Source organism: Coturnix japonica, chromosome 4 (genome assembly GCF_054131305.1).
Source record: "Coturnix japonica strain WE chromosome 4, WE-NBRP24, whole genome shotgun sequence".
NCBI lineage: Eukaryota > Metazoa > Chordata > Aves > Galliformes > Phasianidae > Coturnix > Coturnix japonica.
The window spans coordinates 81,593,882-81,618,969 of NC_140666.1; the positions used below are offsets into that span (position 1 = coordinate 81,593,882).

Genomic DNA, 25,088 nt, shown 5'->3' on the forward strand with positions numbered 1-25,088 from the left:
TGTATTAGTGACAAGTAGGTTTTTGTTGTAAGGAAATTTTCTTCTTCATGGGAATATGATATCTTTATATAAGCAGTGGTCCTTCTTTCATTACAAGAACTTTACAAATACTTTCAACATTGAAATCTGAAGATGTTGATCACTTACAAGCCATAACCAAACAAATATGTGTCATTATTGAGACATAAGGAACAAAGCAAACCAGGGACAGCCTACAGCCACCTCCCTCTGCCCCACCTCTATTGGCCTTATAAAGCTGCCCAGGATGCAGTACTCACGGGAGTACATAGTGGTGGTGCCCTCCTGTGCTCTCTGGAAGTTTTCTCTGTCAGTTCCAGAAGTAAGAGACAGGGACCGTGTATCTGAATCTGGGGAATTAGTTCTGGTGTCCATATCCCCTTTCAGAATAAGCCAACTGGTCTTCAGCTGAAGAGAATAAAAGTCTGTTATAGGAGCCAGATTGAACTCATGCCCTACATCACTTGCTAGTTTATGCTCAGTACAGCCTGTACCGATGGTCACAGCCCCACAGTTACTGAAAACTTTTAACTTCCATCTGGGCTGAGGATAATTTCTCTCTTAATTAAATTGCCTACACCCTTGTATGTTAACACATTCACCAATACATGCACTGAGATAAAATGAAAGTCCCTGTACTTATTGCTATTGCTTTCTTTACCATGAAATGCAGATTTTAAACACTTTGGAAGAGAGATTATGCTTAATGGATCTGAAGTTATCTTTTGGAAAGACCTAAAATCAGTAAGATTTGTTTCAGATATATTAAATAATACCTTGAAACATAACCATGTTTTACAAAATAATTGCCTGAAGAAAAGTAAATAAACTACCTTTTGTTCTTTCTGGTTATTACCTTCTTATTGTCCTGATCCAAACTTCCTTCCTCCCCTTCTGATCTTCTTAGTGCTGAAAGATCAAAATTTTTAAACTTAAACTGATAGATCATTTTTGTTTTCTGCTTTGACTGTCTTCACATTCTACATATTTTCAAGAGGAGAAAAAAGCAACAAAAAACCCTGAAGTTGGGCAGAAAATTGGATCCAAAGAGCTATGGTGTCATAAAATTACTTAATGTTTGGAAAAGATTATGGGAATACTAATGCTATAGGCATGTAGATAATGCAGAAAATCCACTCTTGCTGAATTTTTAGGCTATCATTTTAGGTGGAAGCTACTTTTGGGGAATGGCAGGTGGTAAAAAGTCCAGATTGTAACTTAGGGACAGATGCAGGGGTAAATCGTTGCTCCATTCTTCTTTGTTATCATGAGTAAGAAAGTACATCTGGTTATTTAGCTATTTGGTGGTCTGCACATCTGGGCCTTTCACTTTCTTCAGTAAGATACACAGTAATGGTGAAGATGATAGATACAAATTTGGTATTACCTCTTCAAGACACTGCAAGAAAGGTTGTGTCAGTACAGTGAGAGTGAAGGACAGCAGGTAAGGATGAGCTGCTGCTGAGCCCCATAGTGCTGCAATAATCAAGCTTCAGATAAAGCAAAAGAGATTTCTAAAAGTCACAATTATGTTTCTCACCTATATTCTCTCATCAAGAGCCTTTGATCGAAGAAAATATTTACCTGTTGTTTCATTGTCTTCCAACCTTTCAACTTCCTGAGGAGAAAATCTCAACACTGAAAACCTAAAAGTTACAGGATAGATCCCAACCACTAAATAAGTTTTTTTTGTTTGTTTGTTTTGTTTTTCTGAGCTTTTCTTTACCAAAGTACCATACCAGAGACTGGTTTATACCTTGGATAGAATTTTATATAATGTTTCTGTGACAAATTTCACACTAATTCAGATAACTTCCCAAAATCTAAATGCCCCTTGCCTTTATATCACTTGAAGCTGTTGCGTGGAGTAAAACAACTGGGGTAATGTAATGACATAGCATAATTTTAAACCTTTAAACCTTTGTGAGGTTATAACAAGGGGATTGCCCACAACATCTGAGTTCAAGGGTAACACAAGAGCCCCATGAACGACAACATAGCCAGAAAATATATTTATTAATAATAAAAGTAGCACAATAATATTAAACATAAGTCTGCTCAAAGACAGTGCTACAACACTCCCAACTAGGTGGGAACAACTCTCTATTTTTTCAGCTTGCAAGTTTGTTGAGTGTCCTTCCTGCATCCAAACAACACAGTAGGAAAGGCCACCACCATCTGCAATTCAGTGTTCTTCTCTTTCATATTACACAGCTCACATCCAAACCCTGCACTGGCATCCTGACAAGGGCATCTTTTTTTTTGTTCTTTTGGTTTGGTTTTGTTTCTTTTTTTTAGATGACAACTTGCTTTTTTTTGAGAAAGAAATAGCAGAAATTTGAACATGTGACATATGTGATAAATAAATAAATTAAAAAAAAAAAAAAAGCATGTAAAATTAAAGTGTCTACATTGCAAGAAGGTCTTAGACCTGTTTTTTTTTGACACTTTGGGTGCATACCTTAAATCACCAGGTTATTTATGTGGATCTCAGATACCCATGTAGAGAACTGGATGCCTTTTTTAGATTGTTTTTATAAAAGACATTCATATTTTAAAGAAGAAAAGAAAAAACACAAATTGAGACCAAAATGTTTTTTGGAGATTCAGTATATTCCACTGGTTCATGAGATCAAGTGACTTCAAAACAGCAGGACACCAAGGTTTTACACAGAGATCTAGAGGAGTCCAATAAAAATCAACATGGCCCTACAAGACCTGCCCCTCTCAGCTTTCTGAGTGCTTCATGCAACACTTTACAGCAAATAAATCCATGCGGCCTAAATTTCATCTGTGCTAAGATCTAGCTTCACAGGTACAAGGAACACTTGGTTCTGCTGTGAGTCCCGATGCAAACTTTACCTTTCACACAGATCAGTGCTAACATTACTGCAGAACAAACCTCTTATTATTATTAACCTTGAACTGTGTTCAAATGTTTCTGAAATACCAATGCACACAAACGGATCTCCATGGTGGCTGTGGCACACTTCACTTTCTGACTCCAGCTCTCACCTGATCTCTCCTATGAGCCACTTTTCCACCACATTTTTTTTTTTTTCATTCTGAAGTTTAGTGTTTAAAATAGAAACACAGAAGCTGTAGTTATAGCAAATCTGTTGGGCACTGCTGTAACTGAAACCATACAAAGCCAAATGTCTTGAAAAAGCTCCGTGCGCTTTTTGTTTTAAAGAACATTTTTGTACTTGTTTGTTCAAACTTGGTCTCTTCAACAAAGGAATGTTCCCTGGCTCCCTTTCAGAATGCACTGGCTCAGTGTCCCTTTAGCTAGAGGAGCTGACTCATCAGTTGCTCATGTGTTCATGCTTTAGCAGAAAGATTTATACAACTTCTGCTGGCAGTCCTTAACTGCATGTTTCTCTAAGAACTTACATAAAATACCTGTCTTGGAAGAAAAAAAGCTGCTGTTTAGAAACTCCACAAACCAAAAATATCAGTACAATCAAATGACACAGCCAGAACATAGGAGATCAGAGCCATATCTGTTGCTGAAACTATGCTGATTTACAGTACATCAAGTGCTGACATTTACTACCTTCACTCTTTCCAAACATCACTGTAATATTTTTGTTTGTTAGTTGTTTTTTTGCTTGTTTGTTTTGTTTGGGGTTATTTTTTTGCTCAGCTTGAGAACTTACCACAAATGATTTGTGTATGTAAAGAGAAGGAATTAGAAAGTTTGGGCAGACTGTTTTGTGGATAGCATGACATCAGGCATTAGAACAAACAAATGACATCTTTTCCTCTTGGAGGTAACATTAGTATGACAAAGATTAGGATACTGAGCAGAAAAATAATCTATCTGAAGTGCACTGAAACATCAGCAAGTCTGACTTTACTTAAAAACATACCCAGAATAATCACAGAGGTTATCTAAAAATCGATGGCTCAAATGTGCAATTACTTGAGCATGAAACATTCTGGTTACAATAAATGTCTGCAGGTAGACTCCCCCATACCATTTGTCCATATTCTTTCTACTCCTACTCTACTGGATCTAAACTCGAAATCCCATTAAAACAGAAGTGTCATCTTCCATGGAAAGTAATATAAAAAAAAAAATAACTAAGTAAACAAGCTTATTTTTGACTATGCTAATCAAATACTTTAAAATCAGCTCTCTGTTACCACAACTGGAAAATGTTTCAAACAGGCCAGTGATGTATCTGCCAGTTTACTGACCTTTCTCATACAAAGCTAATAACTATTTGTTAGCATAAGTGAGAACAGATATGTGAGGCCTTCTTATTCTTGCATACAACATGGGAAGCCTCTTTCCACAGAAGATACTGATGGAGATGACAGGGTGGGAGAAGTTGCTCCAATAGAGACCTGCCACTGTCATGAAGAATGGCACAACTTCTATCTTGCTTTCATCAACAAAGTGCCTTATTGTTGGATCTACCAAAGGTTTTCCAATCATATTTTGCCACCATTATCAGCTACTAGATTCATTTTTTACTGTCATGGTGTGATTATATTAGATCTTAATACTATATCTTATTACTATGTCCTAGTAGTATGCAGCTTGCAGATAAGCAGATAGTTCTTTTAGAAGTTGGACTCAGCGGTCCTTGTAGGTCCCTGCCAACTCAGGATATTTTATGACGCCATGGTGTACATCAGTTATCAATAAACATTTTTTCTCCAGCAAAACAAAGTCAGAATTATTTGCAAAACCTGGATATTCCAAGGCATGGTGTGAACACAGGAGAGCAACTTCCTATGTATACATATTTTATTTCTTTCCATATATGAGAGAACTGCTTCTAAGGCAATATCTGCCCTAAATTACAAAGACAAGTCAAAATATAATAATTCTAGTTTTAGAGAATTTACAGAATCCCTGACCATCATGTTATAAGAAATGCTATTTCATTTTTCTATTACCTTTTATTTCTTTTTCTATTTTAGATTATGAGGATTTTGAGATAATGAAACGGAAAGAGTACAGCAAACATAATCACAAGCAATATGCATTTCTTTACAGAGAGAAGTAGGGAAACTGCAACAGAGAAAAGCAGACTGTACCATGCTGTTTGTAGATAGGAGGTTTCCTATAGATGTTATCTTTTACGCCAGTGTCTGAGGAAGAGGAAAGAGAAAGGAAAGAATAAAAGAATAAGAAAGCAGTTCAGACTACGCTGTTCTCATCTCCTCTCAACAGCAACAAAACACAAACACTTGAGGCAAGACAACAGATTACATCACTGATTTGTCTTTCAATGGTTACTATGTGAGAGTGAAGACTTACCCATATTTATATATTTAAAATATTTAGGTAGTCTATGCCAACCTAAATTGTATGAACCACTCTTAAGTCCCTCAAAATGCTTTCAGATGCCTTGAATGCTGCCTGACCAATATAGACTTCTTAGAAAACAAAGATAAACTGGTTATGCTTGTTAATATTTAAAAGAAAATTAACATAATTGTAGAACAGCTACTGTAACAGTCACAATTGAAAAGGAACCGTTTCTCCATTAGTTAAAATGGAAGTACACAGTCAAGTATGGATGTTTATACTACAAATGCCTAATATTCTTGTATGAAATTTCACATCATGGCCATATGTTGAGTTGTATAGCTGACCTTGCCTTCCAGAAACTTTTGGAAAGCCCCTAGGGCAACAGTCCAGTGTTCCTGAATCATTCCCAGGTGAGAAATAAGTACTACGGTCCTGAGCAGATACAATTCCCAATCACAGTGTGCTCATAAAAACACTAATATCAGAAGCTAAACATAATTAAAAACCAAACAACTCCATCAAGCAGGTAGATGTTCTGTGCAGTCAAAAAGCTAAGCAGTGTGGATATAAATTTATAATGCTTGTAATTGAATGTGAACTTAAAAACAGTGTATGTGTACAGAAACCAACACTGCAAGCTCCATTGTGGCCCAACTTTTTTCACCAGTTTTCACTGCCTATATTAATATGATTCTCTAATTCAGAAAGTGGATGAATAAAGAAAATAATAAAAGAATAAAACCCATGAAGCGTTGACAGTATAAATAATTGTATCTTGGAGGCTTAATAACATGTGCTATCTAATGCAATATACCAAACAGCAGTTGAAGATCAAATGCTATACAGTGATTGCCTACCTGGAATATGGAAATGCCTAGGAGCCTGCTGATAGACAGAAGGTGAAGATTTGCTGTCTGAGTACATGGATAAGCTTGGAGTGCTCCGACCACTTTCACTGCCTCCAAGGGGAAGAGCAAAGAAAGCAGATACAGGGAAAAAAAAATGGAAAGCAAAGTAGAGTATTTCAAGCATAAAGGCTTATCAGAATGACTTGTTAATCCAACAGTTTTAAATAAGTGTGAAACTCATTATTTTTCAGTACAACATATTGGCTCAATTGCCAAACATAAAAACAACAATGAATATATGATAGATAACACCAGATTAAACTGCAGCTTCGCATCCTGTCTTTGAAACTAAAGCTCCTCTTTCAAAAACAGTCATGAACTGAATAAACAGATAACCACATCCACAGTCTTGTAACGTGTTTTGCATAGCCTTACAAGTTTTTGAAAACTTTAATGCTATGGCTCATAGCCTGCCCTTAAAACTAGCAATGAAATAATTAAGTAGTATTTAAAATATCTCATAGCAGGACTAGACCAGAAAACAGGAGTAATGGTTATGTAAAATGTCCCTGCATATATCAGTAACAAAAACAGATGTTGAAATTTGGTCATTAATTGCAAACTTTTCACACAGGTAACATGCCACAGCATTTTATATTTATGCAAACAAAGTTGGATTATCAAGTCATGGATCTATAATGCCATAGTCACTTGACAAAGTTTGAAGATACGTACAATATTGATCTGCATACATTTTTTCACTTGTTTTGTCAAATGTTCCCTAGGTGCCATTAATTTCCTCTTAGTTTATTTCCCCAGAGTACACTCTATGGCATTATAGTGCTGCTTTGCAAACAAAAAAGTAAAGCTCTACTTTTTTGGGACTTGTAAAATCCAGTTAATTTACAGCACCGTTAAGCAACTGGAAGCCAAACATGACATTTATTCTGACATGAAACGGTTGTTAATTTGCTGTTATTGTTTTAGTGTAGATGGAGCACAAATTTAATGGATACTAATGGTGAAATTATAGCAAGTTTTTCTGGGGGAAAGGAAGTGCAGGAGCTCAGAGACTCAGATAGACTTAAAACAAAGTTCTGCCTTCAGAAAGGGGAAGTTTCATACAATGAAACTACTGGATTACCATAGCAACCTAGGCTATGCCTATGGAGTGGGTGTCTGCTGAACCCAAACCTCCATTGACAAGCAGTGGATGTATGGTCAGTGATCTGTTATCAAGAACAGCCCGGACATACTCCACTGAAATCAATAGCGCAGAGCCAATGAGATCAGTGGGGGAAGCAGGCCAGGTGAGATCACGACAATACACTAACGGATCAGCTCTGAATTCTGTGTTGGGTATTTTCACAGTTGGTAAAAAATTAAAAGCCACTCAGCCATTAGCATTGCATACACAGGAATGGCAACTTCTGACTGGAAAAAAATATAATCAGAGCAGCTGAGAAATTGAAATGTGGATGATAATGGCCTATGATCCTCCCAAAAAGTTTGGGAAGAATTATGGAATTACTAAAAATCTGGTAAACCACCACCAGCCTGCAGTCAGGTTGTCCTCAGACAAGGAACCAGATGGTTATTCGGTTTCTTGATTCCTGCTTTACTCTTGGAAGGAAAGCAGTGTTGACAGATTTTCACTGCACATTTATGAATTCCTCCTTTGCTGCTCGCTGCTCATATGTTTGGCCATCCCTAATAAGCAGAAGTCTCCACTTCACTCCAAGTTTGAATACAAAGAATAGTGGTTTTTACTTACTTAAGTAAAGCTCCTGATAACTCCAAGAACCTTAAAAACCTTACAATGTCATTCATCCCAGAGTGATGTTACTATTGTTTTGTTTTTTTTTTTGGTTTTTCTTTTTTTTTAATTTAAAAAGAAAAAGAAAGTTTTCAAGTGACACTCACAGTGTATTTATTCCTCATTTACTTAAAAATTAGCATAATATTAAAAACATTCACATATGATCTGCATGAATAACCACCTCCTTGAGCAGTGATCCCAAGGTGCTGGTATCGCACTCCCATAGAATTGTTCTTCAGGGATAGAATGTCAGTAGAACATTCAGGGTCTCAGGAGGAAATGTTAATTAGGATGAATAAACATGAAGCAATTGCAAACCAGATGACAACAAATCTGCAAACTTCTCTATGCAAACAACACCTGTGTGGAGAAGTTTGCAGAGCTATCACCTTTAATTTGCTCTAAAGGGAAGAAGAATTGTGCATGAAATGAGGGAAAAGGTTATTCTAACAGCCCACTTCTACAAGCTGATGCACATTTAAATTATACTTAATATTTTACCACTGAGCTGGAGAAACACAGAGAGTAGTTGTAGTTCACATTTTGCATACAAAAATAATTATTTGATAAACAAGTAAATGGAAGATCCGTGTAGAATTTTCACATGTAGGAGCTCCAGATAGTCACTTACTCTACCCTATAGCAAGTCTCTAAAATACAACATCATTAAGAATTTGTTTCTTTCAAGAGTCTCCTGGCATACACTGAAGAACTTCAAATAAGATCTCTGAGAAAATGAAACTACTGAAGAGAGCAATGTTTCAGACTTTTGGTTTTGTCTTCTGCCACAAACAGCTGCAGGATGTGATCCGATCTCCTGATCAGTGCAGGGCAAAAAACCAGAACCACAAACTCTTCCCCGAATTTTGTTTAACTTGGAAAGAATCTGGAAAAGTTTACTTTGAACTTGAGTATCAACCACAAAGTCCTTCTTGTGTCTTTTGGCTACTGACAGGATAGGCTGCTCTTTGAACCTTGTGTGTGTATAGCCAACTGACCAGAGCTCAAACCATGCTCCCTTTCCATATTGCTCAAGGGACTGGGCAAGAAGAGTGCAACACTGTTTATACCTCCTTCCTTGTTGGCTTTTCTTTATCTGAAAGGATGGGAAATTTGATAAGAAATTGCAGTAAGTCTACGTCCCCTGTCTTGGATCTGAACAATAAACAGAACTGGCCTAATAGAGATGTCAGAGATTACTCCTGAAACTGGATCCTATACTATCTGTTTGCACATGGAATATGGAGCGAGACAAAGTTTTTTGAAGTCCAGTGACTAACTCTCCTCAGGACTTCAAAGCCAAATAAATGGAACCTGTATTTCTACACTAGAAAGGCAAGACAGTTTCCACCATGGTTTAAGTAAGCATTTTTTCACTTCGCACGGTCTCCAACTGCATCACCTCTAGAGGAAGAATTACACCACATGCAGGTATTTTGGAGATCACACAACATGATTCTCTTGATAAAAAGCTCTTACGGTATTTATCTTAAAGACATTTTGAAGGCAAAAAACCTTAAAAGGGCACAGTATTTTAGCTGCATGATAAACAGCTCATCCTATTATGTTGTTTCATGGATGCTAAATTACAGTGAATGGAACTAAAAACAGAAACACAGTTCTATTAGTTATGCTGAAAAATGATGAACTGTGCCCTTTGTCAGGAAGAATATGATACAAACAGTGAAATCAAAAGAAAGATTCTGGCATCTTTTTCATTAGAGTAGCAAAATTTCTACCAGAAGTTTAAATAAATATTTTATCATTACTGAGGAAAGCCAATTTTACAAAGACTTGTCCTAGTATTATAAACCAGTGCAGTATTTTTGGATTTAATAAGAGTTGTGTTTTTTTTAGTGTGATTCCATTTTTTAAAAACAGAAGTGTCCACATTCACCTCAGTCTGAACACAAAGAAATGGTCCCTATGACTCTGCTCTTCCCACATCAACTGCTTTGGAAAGAAAAAATTTCATTAACCTTTGAAAGACTTAACAAGATAAGGAAAAAAAAAAAAAAAAAAAGAGTCTTTAGCTTAGTGAAAAGAATTCAGAGAACTTGAAGAGGAACTGAACTTGAAGGGAATCTTATGACGCTTTCTGGGATGAGACATTAACTCAGTGTAAAGCAGTGCTAATATACACCACTGCAGGGCTCAAGATTACTTATAAATAAGGATTATAAACATACCTGCCTATGTGATAAGAGTGCTGCAAAGCACTGCAAGTTACTGCTTGCAAAATATTTTAGCTCCTTAATAAAAAGAGTTGCGGAATTGTGAAATCTTAAAATTTTGATCACTGTTAATAAATGCATGGGCAAAAGCAGCTGGCACTTCAGGATTTCTTACTCCAAACAGCAGCAATAAGTAATTGCTGCTGCTCTGAGCAACAGCAGGTAGCACTGAAAATAAACTCATTTTTAGCAAGAATGCTGCTAAGCAACTGCAAGTGGGCTTCTGAACAACAGATTTCAGTTCAGTGAAATGAGGCAATACAACACACAAAGAGGTTTTCTTACTCAGTACATCAGGTTGGATAATACTGCTCAAATCTAAAGGACGCAGCAAAATAAATAAATAATAAGATTGTTCAGGCTGTGCCTCAGGGAATAACATGGCATGTCAGTCAACCTTCCAAAAAATATGGGTATGAGTATTTCGGGGGTGTGGGAAGATGCTTTGCAGGTAGACTTTGAAATGTCAACAGGATTAATCTCATCAGCTTTTGCATCGAGAATTTTCTCCTGAGTATCTCATTTGGAGCAACCTAGCCTTGACTCTGCTCCTATTTGCAATAGTGAAATTCAGCTGACTTTGAGTAGAACTGTTTCTGGGTACATTAGAGCTTAATTATTTTCTCCAAAAGGCCATGAGCATATGCAATTCATTTGAGTTCATATTTTAGATCTAAGTCTGGTTCCTGATGAGGGTCTCTTCCTTTTTTATAATAGTTACAATGGCAGAGTGAATACTTTCACTTTATTAAATCAAATGGTACACAGGAGTCAGGCATTTTCAGGCACTGAAAATGTTTGCCATTCATGTCTCCCCCCAGTTTGTATTGTTTCTGGAGAGATGGTAGTTAATGACTTTTCTTTCCTCTACTTACATAGCTAGATAAATAATAATAATAATAAAATTAATAGCCTTTGCCTGAAAGGTTCTTGGTATTCCTCAAAACTGCCTCCTGTTTGCAACGTGGAAGCTATTAACAGTTAATATCTACTGGGGAAAAAAAAAAACAAACACAAAGACTTGGAGTCTAAGCTCAGTTATTCTGCTTTGCACAATGTGGCACTGTTTGCTAATCAGAGCAGCTATACTGGTTTAACAAACTCTGAATTGCAAGATTTCTAGTAATTCTGAAAATGATGAAGATAATCCCTAAATGAAAATTAGAAGGTCAGATAGTTGATGACCCAACACTGGAGTATTGTAAGTGTGTAATATAAGTATGTATTATTATAAGTAAGTGTGTAAGCTTATTTATTGGGCATCACTAAAATCAGGTAAAGGTGAACGCTATATTTTTAGAGTCAATAAGATTTAAAATTATTTCCCTCTCTCATTTTCATTACAAAATCTAATTCCTTTCCTCCACCCCTTCAAAATACACTTAACACTCACTGGAAAATAAATAAATAAATAGATAAATAAAGCCAAAATAAAACAATTCATACTCACTCAGTTCTTGAAACTTACACAGTACATCAAAAAGCACTTGCACAAAATTAAGACAAAATTTATTCAAGAGGAAGCCATGCTTGCACAGACAAAAAAGTGAAACACATCTGAATAAGTCTACAGTATCACAGCACGGTTTTGCATTCCTGGACCTTACCTTTGAAGAAAGGGATGTAATGATGTCTGAATGTAGATGTAGGGCTTGGGTGTTGGGGCAGGGAGATGCAGCTACTGGTACCAAGACTCTGAGTACCAGCTGGGGGCAACAGAGAGTAAGTGAAAATAAACTATTTAGTTCACTTACTGAAAGCCACAAATTACAATGCCATCCTTCTTTTTCGGGAACATTTTCCTCCTGATGCTTAGAAAACGTACAGATTTTTTGTTTAATATACAGTCTTTTTCTTGTTGTGTCTAAAAACATCACAGTGGCCATACTATGTGTTGGCCAATGGACACAGCATTTCAGTAGTTACTGCATAAAATGCTAATATAATGTAATGCATCAGAAAATATTCCAGAAAAGGCACCACAAAGAGCATTGCTGCTCTGAGGGAAACTCTGCATATTTTAAAGCTGCAGGAGGGAATGATATATGCTCATAATGGATCTAATGAAATGAAATGGGGATAGCCTGTCCTTAGATGAGAACCCTCATACAAGCAGGTCCAGTTCTCAACGCCATTGGCGTACAGTGGTAGGATTTAGTCCACAGTGTACCAGAACACTCAAGCACATGGCTAATTTAAGCACTTGAAGAAACATCCTGAAGTTATCTCCGTTCTGCAAGTTAGACATGTGATTAAGTACTTTGAAAAACACTCTCAGAAAGTCAACTTTCTGTGTTCACTTTGTTGTAATAATGTTCTCATAACATTTGGAGGTCTAATGTCAACTATTAAAAAAAGCATTTACTGTGAATTTCCAGTGAAAAGATATGGCTTTAGACTTTATTTGGAATTTCTTTCATCTTTGCTCCTTCTTATAATAGTTTGCAGCTAAGCTTAGGCATGACACAGCTGCCAGACCTTTGGCAGAGACTAATCTTCCCTGTATCTAATAAATCTCTGATATTCATCTCTATTTACTGAAGACTTGACATAATGCAAACAATTTCTGCAAAAACTGCTTCTGATACCCACACAATTTACATTTCCACTGGAAAGTTAATGATTCAAATTTTTTGAAACTAGTTTATAATTATAATATTGCCCCAATAAAATTAGAATAGAAAATAATAGAAAAATACTGAATATTCTGTGTTGTCAGCCCAGATGATGGAGTGGTAAAAAAATTACACTGAATTTTGAGCAAATTAGTTGATTGATAAGATGAAAATTCTTCACAATGCCCAGATAGGAAGGGGCCTTTGTACAGGGGACTTATGCAAAGATCAAAAGGGGTGTTATCATTCCTCTTTGTGTAACAAAAACATCCAGGATGCAGTAACACTGCTATAAGCTTATCAATTGAAGCAACATGGATGTGAAAAACTAGTCATTAGAGCCTCCACTTAGTTCTCCAGCTCCTCACTGTGGTCAGGAAAGTCATGGTGGACCACAACCCTGAAGTACAAGAAGAGACAATAAATTACCTGAGCACTCTCCTGGCTTTCTGTGCTTTTGCTGCTACCATACTGCACCATGAAAGAGCTGTGGATTGCCTATGTACTTCCAGGTACAAGGATTAAGTCTCTTATATCTTCAGTTTACAGATAAATAAAAACCAAGCTTTCCAGGTGCTTATTTTCTTTTTCTAGATGCTCATACCAGAATAATTTTCTCCTTCCTATGCATCAGACTGTCTGTTCACAACAAGCAGTACACTGTAATGAACTACTACTCTACCTAAAACTCTGTTTCTGGAGTTTCTGTCCTACCTAAAAAATAAGATGAAGTACAAGAAAAATCAAACAACGCTGGTTCTCAGTTACCTGGCCTACTGTAATGCTGAGGAGAATGGGATGTTGGAGTGTAGCGACCATAACCCAGTGAGCCAGCAGAGCTAGGACTTGATGTCCTGTACTGTTTGAAGGATCTGTCATCTTGGTCACCCTGAGGGGAAGAGAAGAAATACACCATTAGGGAAAAGATCTTCAAATCAGCTAGAACTTCTGATATTTCTGTGCAGTGAAGATGGAACTTTATGCTGTTGTAATGCTCCATGCAATCCCAATGAAGCAAAGCGGCTTTCAGCTGTAAGCACCTCAACTGCAGTATGACTGAAGGAGTTCTGGAACTGCCAGGTTTCACAGAATGGCTATGCTTGAAGGAGAATCAGTGTATGCATGAATTTAGAGTGATGGTATTATTTGTAAAGAACACTGTAGAATTAGTGTTTCAGGACAGTATAATTTGCCACTCACTTTGATCTTCTGTAATGATTTAACATCCTTGGTTAGGTGAAAGACAAGATCAGGTTAGTATGACAGTATTATAGCTATTTTGTCCTTTCAAAGATGGCTGCATAGCACAGTATAAATGTTATAGACACCACAAAATCAGCATCTACTAGCTTGATTACATCACAGAAGCTAACCTGACTGCTTTATAAATAGCCCAGCACACAATACTATGAGCAAAACATAGTAATTATTAGCTAGGTAACCTCTAATAACCACTCATGTAAATTGTGTTAAGAATTAATTCTGCAGCACTGTGCAATTCAAGTCACACAACCTATTTTCCATGAAAGCCCTGACTTCAAAAAATGTACATCCATTCTAAACCTCTTATTCTTCATAGTTAAATTAAACTGTAATTTGCACATAGTGTCTTCTTAAGAGGAAAAACATAACTGAATGAATTAGATAAGGGAATGACTTTCTGTAAACTATCAACAATGCAAATTCAATTTTCTTTCTTATGACAAGCAAGAAATAGCTGGAGTTAACTTAAACTAAAGCAAATCAATGTAACCTACAGATGCTCCCTTACGGAAAGTCTTGTTCTGAAAAATACTACCACCTCCTGTTCCAGTAGGAGTGAGTGAAGAACATGCTATCCCAAAGCAGGTGGTATGGGAAATCTTCAGGCATCTTTAACTCCCACTGGATCATTCATCATTTAAACATACAGCAGGTCCTAGCTATCCCCACCATCATCTCCCAGATTCCTATCAGGGCAACTTAATTATATCAATCCATTCATGGTTGGATTCTTCCCTCCTGCAGCTTCCCATTTGACTACTTTGGGGTTATCCTTGATTCCAGAGATGCATAATGTTCTCCCACCTCACTCATCAGTTTCTATCCTTTGGCTGAAGTGTACTTTTTCCCTTCCAGATTAACTGACTGCATTTTCAAAGATGGAAAATCATTCCATACTGGTAAATCACATTACTGCTTAAATATCCATATCAGAAGACAAATACCAAAAAGAAACAAACAAACAAAAAAACCCAAACAAACCAAGGAGAGCAACTGGTGCCTTCCCAAGCATGCAGTATTCTATAGGCATTTTGCCACCAACTCCTCCATGCTGAGTTCGAGATGTTTCTCTCTATATATAGCAACTTTATTTAATATCTATTCTAATCTCTCAAAAAAGAACTATATGGCAGTACAATCAAGTCCCTTTAAAGTCTTGGAATTACATATAAATACCATATGAGTGTTATGCAATGGTCTATGAAGTGTACAGCTGAATGATACAGTCAATTATTGTCAATAAACCTCTTCAACAAACCAGTGTTAAGTTTGTAGATGATGATGCCTGAGGTCCCTTTCACAGACTCCTTAGAGAAATACAGAAAAACTGGCAAAGCTGGATAAAATGGAACAATCAATACAACATGAATCATGGCAGCACCAGTCTCCATGCCAGTGCTACTTCCGGAATCTAAATGCCTTACAGTGAACTGATAGCTAATTTAAACAAACTATTGCAATGTTGCTAAAAAGAAAGACCTCACATTATTTCAGACCTTACCTCTTGTGTACTTTTGGTCTCTGTAAAGAATACTCAGTCAAGCTCATGAAATACAATATTAAATAGAGCATGTATTTATTTGTAAATTTTCAAATAAACTACATTTCACTACTTAAATTCTCTGCTTAACCAATGTTCAAAGCTCATGATTTATAATATTTTCTAGGAATTTACAACTCTTCACTACTGCCAAAACTGTGCTAAAATGGGAATTATGGAGGTATTAGCCAATCCTGAGATGTTTAACTGACCTTACACATGGGGAGTTACATTAAATGCTTTCACTGCTTCTAAAAAGGTGATACTTCCTGAAGCAATTACTAGCATTCATCATTAGAATACACCAAAATATACCTCGAAGTTCACGTATGCAAATATAACCTAATGGCACATGTGTACAAACAGTATAAACACTCTAAATTGCTTTGGAATAACAATAGAAGAGTAATAAAAAAATAATAATAATGAAAGAAGAGTAAGCATACCAAGCATTAATTCAAGTCAACTCATGCTGGCAGCTTTAAATGAAAAAATAAATCATGTTTCTTAATGTAATTTATTCAGTAGAGCTTGAAGAAGTGACCAAAATACAACCTTTATTTTGGAAAGCTGAAACATGGATGACAGGAGAGATAGATGCATACAGATGACAATGCAGAAGCAGAACATGTATTCAACACAAGTAACACTGGTAAGAACATAAATTCTAAAACCCCATGCACTGCAGATGACACACATTTCAGACGCTGCTGGTTATCAATGTGACCAGGTTTATGCATCACCAAATGGGTCAGAACAGACGAAGAAAGGCACTGGGGATTACCTCAGTAAGTGTTGGAGAGAGCAACTGAGGTGACTGCAAACAGCAACACACAACAAATTAGTGATACAAATTCATGCATGATGTTACTTGTGAGAAGAACTACTCCTAAAATATCAATATCCATGTATAACATGATATAAATAGGAAAAACACCTGTCAAATGAGTTAGGGTAATATTCTTTCATTTTAATCAAGGTAAGAAAGAAAGAGACATAAATTCTTTCCATTGTTACTACAAAATCCTGTGGCCTGTACCTGTACCACTGAGTGCTGATGGTAGAAACCTCACATTTAAATAAGGCATAAGGCCTAGTTATATCTACACTAAAGCACCTCCAAAATCTGGATTAGAATTGTTGTTGCTCAGAACTAGTGATTTCAAGGGAAACAAAAATACCTGCATCTTGCATTTAGAATTAAACATCCTGCAATTTGATAATTTTCCTTTCAAAATTAAACACTAATCTTGATTACTTGAGAACAAATCTACTGAAACTACCATAGCTGCAGGTATAGCCAGGATGATGAAGGCTGAAAACCAGGAGATATATATATATATAAATATAAATATTTATATATATATATGTATATATATTTTACCATGCCAATGTCAAGGATGTAAAATATTTGGAGTATCAAGAAAGTGTGCACACTGGCATTGGATGGAAAGCAGGCAGCCCCGGATACCCTTCACTAGATTATGCATTTAAAAGGAGATAACCAGATACTAGTTTTTTTTATTATTATTATTTATTTTTTTTAAGGTATCACTGAGGTCTTTGTGACATAATGCCTCCATCAGAGCAGGCATACCCAAGCATGCTTTGGCCTAGTGGTGCAAACACCAAGGGAAGAGCAAATGTGTCATGAAATAGAGTTTATGCTTTAAATAATGTTCATACTTTGACCATGAATAGACAGTTCAGGCTAAGTCTTGTATCTTAATAGAAGTCTATATATATGCCACCAACCAGTGCTGAAGCAAACACCCAGTCCTGAGCCTCACTTGGGTCTTTGGGTGCACGGCTATTATTTCTAGTATTCATTTCCAGCAATCTATTTGCATACACAGAGAAAAAAAACTTCCATGCTAGATAGTATTTATCTTACAAATCAATGCAGTGTTTCTGAGAGGTTGAATTAGTAAAGAAGTATCTAAAATTACAGAAGAAATTAGAAATTGAAATAAAAGAGTAAATGTGATGAGGGATGAAAGCTAACTTGTATGACAGGAGTTATATATGAATGTTTCACATACACACACAAGCACAAAAACAACAACCAGAATTAGGATTAATAAGATTACCTTAAATTAGATTTCATTAGAACAAATCGCTTAACATTAGCTCTGTATATGAACAGACTGAAATACATGCATGACATGAGAACACGTGAGTTGAACGTTGTTTTGTTATGAAAATAAGAATAGTACACTTAAAAAAAATAAATGAATAATTAAAAATCATGGAAGTCATTTGGCTTTGCTGCTGATTCCTGCCATTTTGATTAGCAATGGATCTTGTTTCCTACCACATGCACGTAGAACTACTCCTTTCAAAGAAAAGCATATCTAATTACACATCATCTGTTCCACGAACTAAAAAGTGAAATGAAAATTTTCTGGAAGGCTAAAATGCTTTGTGAATGAATGGATGACATGAGTCAGTTAATCAAAGTTATAAAATACATATGTATTTAATTCTGCACATTTGAGTGTTCAACAATGTTTAATGATGCACATCAAATCTCAAATTCATATTAAAAAAAAATACCCATGTTTCAGTACCTCCCCGTAACTATGCCTGTCATCTGAAGAGTAACTGATATATGGAGAATAGGAGATCATATCTGGGCGGTCAATGTTATAGATGGCTTTATTTTTAGGAAGAGCAGCCAAATCCCTGTAGTCAAGAATTTCATCTCCAAGCTTTGCCTGAGGAAAGGAGGAAAGAAAGAAGTAAGAATAAGAATGAATATGGTCAGGAGGCAATCAGAAAAGGACAGATATATGTAGGTAGAAGAGTTGTCATCACAGTAATAAACTACTCTTGTATTTGTGCAAATTTAGATACCTTTTATTTAATACACAATGCTAAATTTTACTGTTGCTTTCTTTTTAATATACATTAATACTATTAGAAGCAGCATGGCATGGTCCCAGATCCTTTGGTTATATTCTGATTGTTAACTGTATAAAGAGACATGTAGTCTTTCTACAAGACATTGTAGAAGACTTTCTACAAGACATTGTAGAAGATATTCCACAAGACATGGTAGTTTTTCACAGGCAAAACAATTTTCATTTTAAAGTGGTTTTGGTACGCAGGGTTCCCCTATCATAAGCAGCAGTGAATAATCAAATGTGTATTTCCAACATATACTCTCCAGATGCTGACAAACATTAGTCAGGTCTTTAATTTCTTTCCATTCAGTTGTATACCACAACGTCACCTCCCTCCTTTCCTGACTATTTCTAAGCAGCCCTAATTATGGGTCAAAAGTCAGCAGATGATGGATTTGCACTGTTGTGGGTTAGTTGGAAGATTAGAGATGCCACTTAAAAAAAGATCAGACCCTTTCATGAGATTCACACAACCAACAGAGGGCTCTCTGCCAGCTGTTTCACTCCCCTTCTAGTATCGTTATTCCAAAAGTAAGATTATCGAATGCCATATTTTCACAGATTATCACTAGGATAACAGTTACTTGCACCAAAGCTGTACACAGCACGCATCAAACTCATAGATAGAACAACAAATTAGCCATATGCAGGGGGAAAATGGCAGTGTAATTCTGTAGTTCCTCAGTACTGTAGTACCTCAGGCTTTGCAGAATGATCAATTCTTTGTTATTTTGGCAGTAAAATGATGACTGAATGTCACATTTCTCTGAGAATCTCAGTATGATCAGCTGTCAAACTGTAATAATGCTTTCCATGTGTAGATAATCTGCAAGTATCAAGGATTTATGTGTGAAGTGAGTACACTTCTTTTTTTGTATGAGATAATTTGAGTAGATTTTCTAGGGAAGTTTTTCATTAAATTAATCATGCGGGAGAAAGGTAGCATGGCAACTTTAATTTCTCTCTTTTCCTGAAACAGTGCAGGAATTCTGCAAACACAAGCAACATGGAAAAGAGAAAGATTTTTCTTAACTAAGGAAGCTACTATAACCACCATATATTTTCAAAACTAGCGACAAAATTTATTTTAATCAGATATCTGATTCTTAAAGATGACACAGTGATCTCATTTTCCTTGCAGCTACTTCAGTCACTAAAGAGCAACAAAACAGACCCTTAATGAAAATAAATCCTTTCTTGCTGGGAAGCCAGTGGAAACCTCTGTCACAGGCACATGTCATTCAACAACCAGGAGTCTGTCTGGTCTGCTCCAGGAAAACTTTGGGAAGTACTGTAGTCTATGAAGAAGGCCACGGAGGCCGTGAAAGTTTTTTAAAAGGCATTCAAGGTTGTGGAGATTATTCTAGTGAGTTCAGAGAAGTTCAGAATTAGGAGTATGTGAATCATGATAGTCTTAGCCCCTGTCTCTCCATAGAGCAGTGCAATGTGATGTCCTCCCATAAGACTTCAGAATTAAAACTTACCTACTTATAAAACTCCTTCCTGTTTAAACGTCATAATATAGCCAAATTTAAATGAAAGAACACCTTAGAAATACAGTTGCTTTCTAAACACTGAACTCCACAAACATTCAGCCTACATTTTTTATTTTACTTGTTTTACCTACTTCCAAATACTCGACTGAAATTTAAATACTCTAGAGAAGGCTCAAATTACAGCTAAGAGGTTTTAAACTATTTCTTAATAATCTGGTATTCTGGATTCTGTTAAAACCACACTCTAAATTTAGAGTATCTTTTTCATTTGGAATATTTACTTTTACAATCTTATAATAGCAAATATGATTGGGTACATAAATGTAATACAATTTCTATTCCTAGTAGAAGCATGTACAGCACAGCTGTGTAACCTAAACTAAACCTTCCAGTTAGGTACATAATTGAAGGAACTTCCTAATTTTCCTTAGAATTTAGATAACTATAAATAAGGACTTTTATTTAAGCCCTTTTTAGTGACACAATCTAGACATTAACTGGAAGTAAATTTTTAAATGGTATGCAGTGATTCAGAGAATGTCTGCAGTAGAGGAAATTTCAGTCTGGATATAATCTAACCATCACTGAAGCTAATTAAAAGATTCCCATTAACTTCAAAGGGTATTAGCCTATGCCCTCTCAGAACAAAAAGCCAACACAGACTGATGTCAACAGAAGAATGAAAGATACACAACTTTAGTAGACAGCCTGCATGAACCATGCTCACATTAAAAAAAACATACTTTGTAAATCACTGCATAGCTAGCCAGTATGCCATGAACCAGAAACATGTCACCCACAAAATGCTGCATTCAATTGTAGGGGTTGGAAGGGACCTCTAGAGATCATGAGTCCAACCCCCCTGCCAAAGCAGGCTCCCTGCACCACGTCACAGAGGCAGGCATCCAGGCAGGTCTTAAATATCTCCAGAGAAGGAGACTCCACCATCTCCCTGGGCAGCCTGTTCCAGTGCTCTGTCACCCTCACTGTAAAGAATTTCTTGCACACATTCGTGCAGAACTTCCTATGCTGAAGTTTCATCCCATTACCCCTAGTCCTATCCCCACGCACTACTGAAAAGAGACCAGCATCGCCACTATGGCTCCCACATCTCAGGTATTTATAAAATTGGATCAAATCCCCTCTCAGCCTTCTTTTCTCAAGGCTAAACAGGCCCAGTTTGCTTAGTCTCTCCTCACAGGGGAGATGCTCCAGGCCCTTCACCATCTTAGTGGCCCTCCGCTGGACTCTTTCCAAGAGATCCCTGTCTTTTTTGTACTGGGGATCCCAGAACTGGACACAGTATTCCAGATGAGGCCTCACCAGGGCAGAATAGAGGGGGAGGATCACCTCCCTGGACCTGCTGGACACGCTCTTTTTAAAACAACCCATAGGCCATTTCCTACCTGCTCTGCCTGCCTTGATCTTTGCTAGCAATATAAAATTTAGACAGTTGGGTCTTTTTCCTGGGTTATTCTCTAGCAATTTAAAAAAGAAAAAAATTTGTGTATGTTGGAAACAATAGTCAGGTTGTTTTCTACATGGAGATAGTCTTAAACCTAACTGAACATATATCTGCGGACCCATCTGCACCAAAGAGGAGACAGGAAAACATGGCTGGAGAAAGGCAGGATCAAGTGTGAGAGACGCCTTTCAGTAGCAGCATAAATTTGTAAGTGGTTAAATCAATCATGAAAAACTCTAAACAAATCTTGAGCATGTCTGTATATCATAGGACTCTTGTAATAGAAAATATAGAAAAGATAGCCAAAGGATTGTTTTGACAATATAGAAGTTCAGTAACACATTTTACACTCTTTTTTTCTCTTCTGTTCATAGAAATAGGATGAAATACGATTTAATTGATCTCAAAGCTTTCTGACAATTAAGCAAGTTATAAACGAGACAGAGCAAGAACTCGTATCCCACTGAGAAATCTTCTTAACCTAATCAACTCATATTTGCTAGAGAACTTATTCTTTCACAGTCCCAGATGCCTCCAAAATATATTACGGTAACAAGCATGAGGGTTGTCTGCTAATTTAATGACATTCTTCAGAAAGAAAAGGAAGGAAGAAAGAAAATGCAGGCTTGCCCTTGACTATTACCAACCTGTGAAGCATATTTAAAGCTGTAATCACAAACATTAAGACAAACACTACCACCTATTACTAAAATACATAAACCTTAGAAGAATGCTCACGGTTATAAAAACAATGATGTAGCACAAGTCTGGAGTGGGAGAGACCAAAAGAAAATACTAAAAGAAAACATTTACGTAATACTTATTGTATTACATTAATACGTAATATAATAAACTGCCTTCACAGAAGTTGTGGAAATGACTTTTTTTTTTTCTTTAATTGGGATTAATCCCCAGCATGCACCCAATTGGAAGGAAAACTTCCAAAAGTACTGATAGCCATTTAGATAAGGGGCAATTCCTTCACTTCCAGCAAAGTCTCACTCATATAAAGGGCTATTTTATTCAAAATAATATCTGTTTAAAGAATGAGGACAAGCTTGGCTCCAAGGCACTGTTTTGCTCATCTCAGTATAATAAATGCAAGCTCTTAATCTTAGTGTAATAAAGCCAGTCACATCTCCAGCAATCCCCCTCTGGTACCATTCAGTGAGAATGACTGACCTTCCCCAGGGATACTTGGTCAAAGAAATGGGAATGCTACATATTTCTACATAATAGTTACCAAGTGGTTTTGCTCATGAATGTTACCTACAGCAGTTACTACAACTGAAGTACACTCAGTATAAGCTTTTAGCATATTTGTCCAGTTTTTAAACTCTCTGAACTTTCCAGAGTAAGTACTTATTAGACCAGAAACACACCAAAGTTTCTCTGAGTTTAAGGACTGGAATTCTTTGAGGCCTATCTCCTGCAGTCACACACACGTGTTTTCACATGCAGTCAGATGCAGGCTTGGCGGCTTGATTTCAGAAAGTAGTATTCAAATCTAAGCTTGTAATCTACCTGTGGGCTGTAGCGTTTATTTAGAATATATTTTTAGAAAGGATTGTGGTAGTTTGGTTCCTGTGGTATGAACCACACTCTATTGGTAATATAAGTGCTGCAAAGACAAAATACTCACATAGATCACACGGCTTGGGGAACCCGATGTACTTGAAGCAGGTACAGAAATTATACTCTCAGAGGAAGTCCTTGTTTCCTATGGTAGGAGAAGAGACATGAAATAGTAGGAAAAGAGAGAAAAGAGGGAGCCACTTCTTTGAATATAACCTTCACTGGCCAAAATAGCAAGTTAGAGTGAGCTCAAAATGGACAGGTATGCCCCCAAAAACCCATCTCTATACTGACAGTTTGAAAAAACAAAATGATTTCAGATAAAACTTGCTCCTCCCCCCTACCCTTCAGAAGGGGCTTGGCTTCCAGGGTGGCCTTAGGTTATTGGAGGTAAAGTTTAAGTTACAGCAGCTCTGGAGAATCCAGGGTCACAAGATGATTTGTTTGTAACATTTTTACTTTATGGTTGTAATTTCAAACTGATGTAGCTGCCTCTGGAACGCATCACTGTACTGTGTCACAGCAGTCCGACATCCTGCAGAAGATACTGAGTCAGACATCCAATAGGTTTGCTTTCTTTTCCCTAATTGTAAGAGATTAATTTTAATGCAGGTAGTTTTGCTCCGTTTTCAATCATTGCAGCATCCAGTCACAGCAAATACTGCTTTTTTTTTTTTTTTAGTTGATTGCTTTGTAATGAAAAATATAATTACTTTTAAATAAGAGGCACGATGAAATAAACAATGACTCAACAGACCTGATGCTTATAACTGAAGTTCAAGCAAATCTTAGTGAGAAGACCATGTTTCCATACCCTATTTTTTTCCATATATGTTAATTCATCATAAGATACTTCCTCTCACCTCTGAAGAAACCTATTTCTGATTGTAAAAAGTATGTATTTTGCCATTTGCTCACAATAATTTTTATTTACTGTCTCACTAAATGCTTCTTACATGGAGGTTATAACTGCTCAAATCCTTAAAAGGATTTAGCATTATTAACCTGTCAGGTCAAGATAGCATCCTACTACTTCAGTCTTCTCTTGGAATATTTGCTAAATTTTTAGTAGACGTGCAAATGTGTCTTATCTCAGAGGTGTCTGTATGACAGGCATTAACAAGGTCCATATTGTTAAGTCTGTAGAGAATTTTAAAATGAGTATCTAGTACAAGAATTCCTTACCAAGCCGAGTGAAGCTGCATACAGCAGTAGAGACAGAGAGAGGTGAACCATTCATGGTAAAGTTAAAATGGTTTGATGGTAATTGCTAAATGTTTTCAGAGGAAATATGAATTTCTAAGTATAAGTGGTATAGCAAGAAGGAATGGCTAACAGCAATATATATATGAATATATATATATATTCATGAATCATACAAGAGAAGTAATTCTTCATTGCTACAATGTTCTGTATTAGCAGAATGAAGAAACTCAGTAATCAGAACAACCCTTCCACAGATCTTTAGCACAAATTAGTCCTACGGCCTACTCTGAGACTATATATGTGGAGATACTCATCCATATTAAAAAGATTTCTGTTTTATTGAAATGCCTGACTGGGACTTTGGAACTTTTTCTTCCTCTCATTTTCAGAAGGCTCAGGAATTCCAGGGGCCAGGCAAAATATCAGTACAATATTATCTGAGAAATAATTGTTGCTGCCCATTGAGATGATGACTCAGCACAAATGGTATAATCACAAATCCTCTGCTGCATGGCCAAAGCATGCTTCAGTTTTCCAGAAATTGTGTGAATTGCATGAAAGTGTCATCAATGCACTGATGTCACATGCAAGCTATAAGTCTTATTCATAATGTCACTACAGGATGTCCATTGCTGTAGAGGAAAAAAGCTAAAGAAAACTCCTACTCCAATGTCCTGTATATACTATTCCAATGTTTTAAAGCCCATTAAGGACAAATAACAGTTTTTGTTTAACCTCAGGGTTTCCTAGACAAAGTCTCAGACCTTCTTCCTTTCACGCTCATCAGCAGAATGTGCTTTAACATGTAGCAGTTAACAACACTTAGATAAAAGT

The 25,088-nt window shown here is 36.6% G+C and overlaps 1 protein-coding gene across 35 annotated transcripts in view; it reads right to left on the bottom strand.

The window, feature by feature from the left end:
• The window catches only part of ABLIM2 (actin binding LIM protein family member 2), a 133,827-nt gene that overhangs the window by 24,898 nt on the left and 83,841 nt on the right, over positions 1-25,088 (bottom strand). For 4 of the 35 annotated variants that reach the window (XM_015862871.3, XM_085547405.1, XM_085547406.1 and 1 more), the window contains 9 exons: positions 23,116-23,193; positions 18,177-18,323; positions 16,391-16,423; positions 13,572-13,692; positions 11,796-11,894; positions 6,145-6,246; positions 5,071-5,124; positions 875-927; positions 279-426 (listed from right to left, as the gene is read on the bottom strand). In XM_015862871.3, the coding sequence (XP_015718357.2) occupies positions 279-426; positions 875-927; positions 5,071-5,124; positions 6,145-6,246; positions 11,796-11,894; positions 13,572-13,692; positions 16,391-16,423; positions 18,177-18,323; positions 23,116-23,193 (835 nt within the window). The remainder of the gene's footprint in view (positions 1-278; positions 427-874; positions 928-5,070; positions 5,125-6,144; positions 6,247-11,795; positions 11,895-13,571; positions 13,693-16,390; positions 16,424-18,176; positions 18,324-23,115; positions 23,194-25,088) is intronic. The other 31 variants (XM_085547407.1, XM_085547409.1, XM_085547410.1 and 28 more) reach the window with 15 other exon arrangements.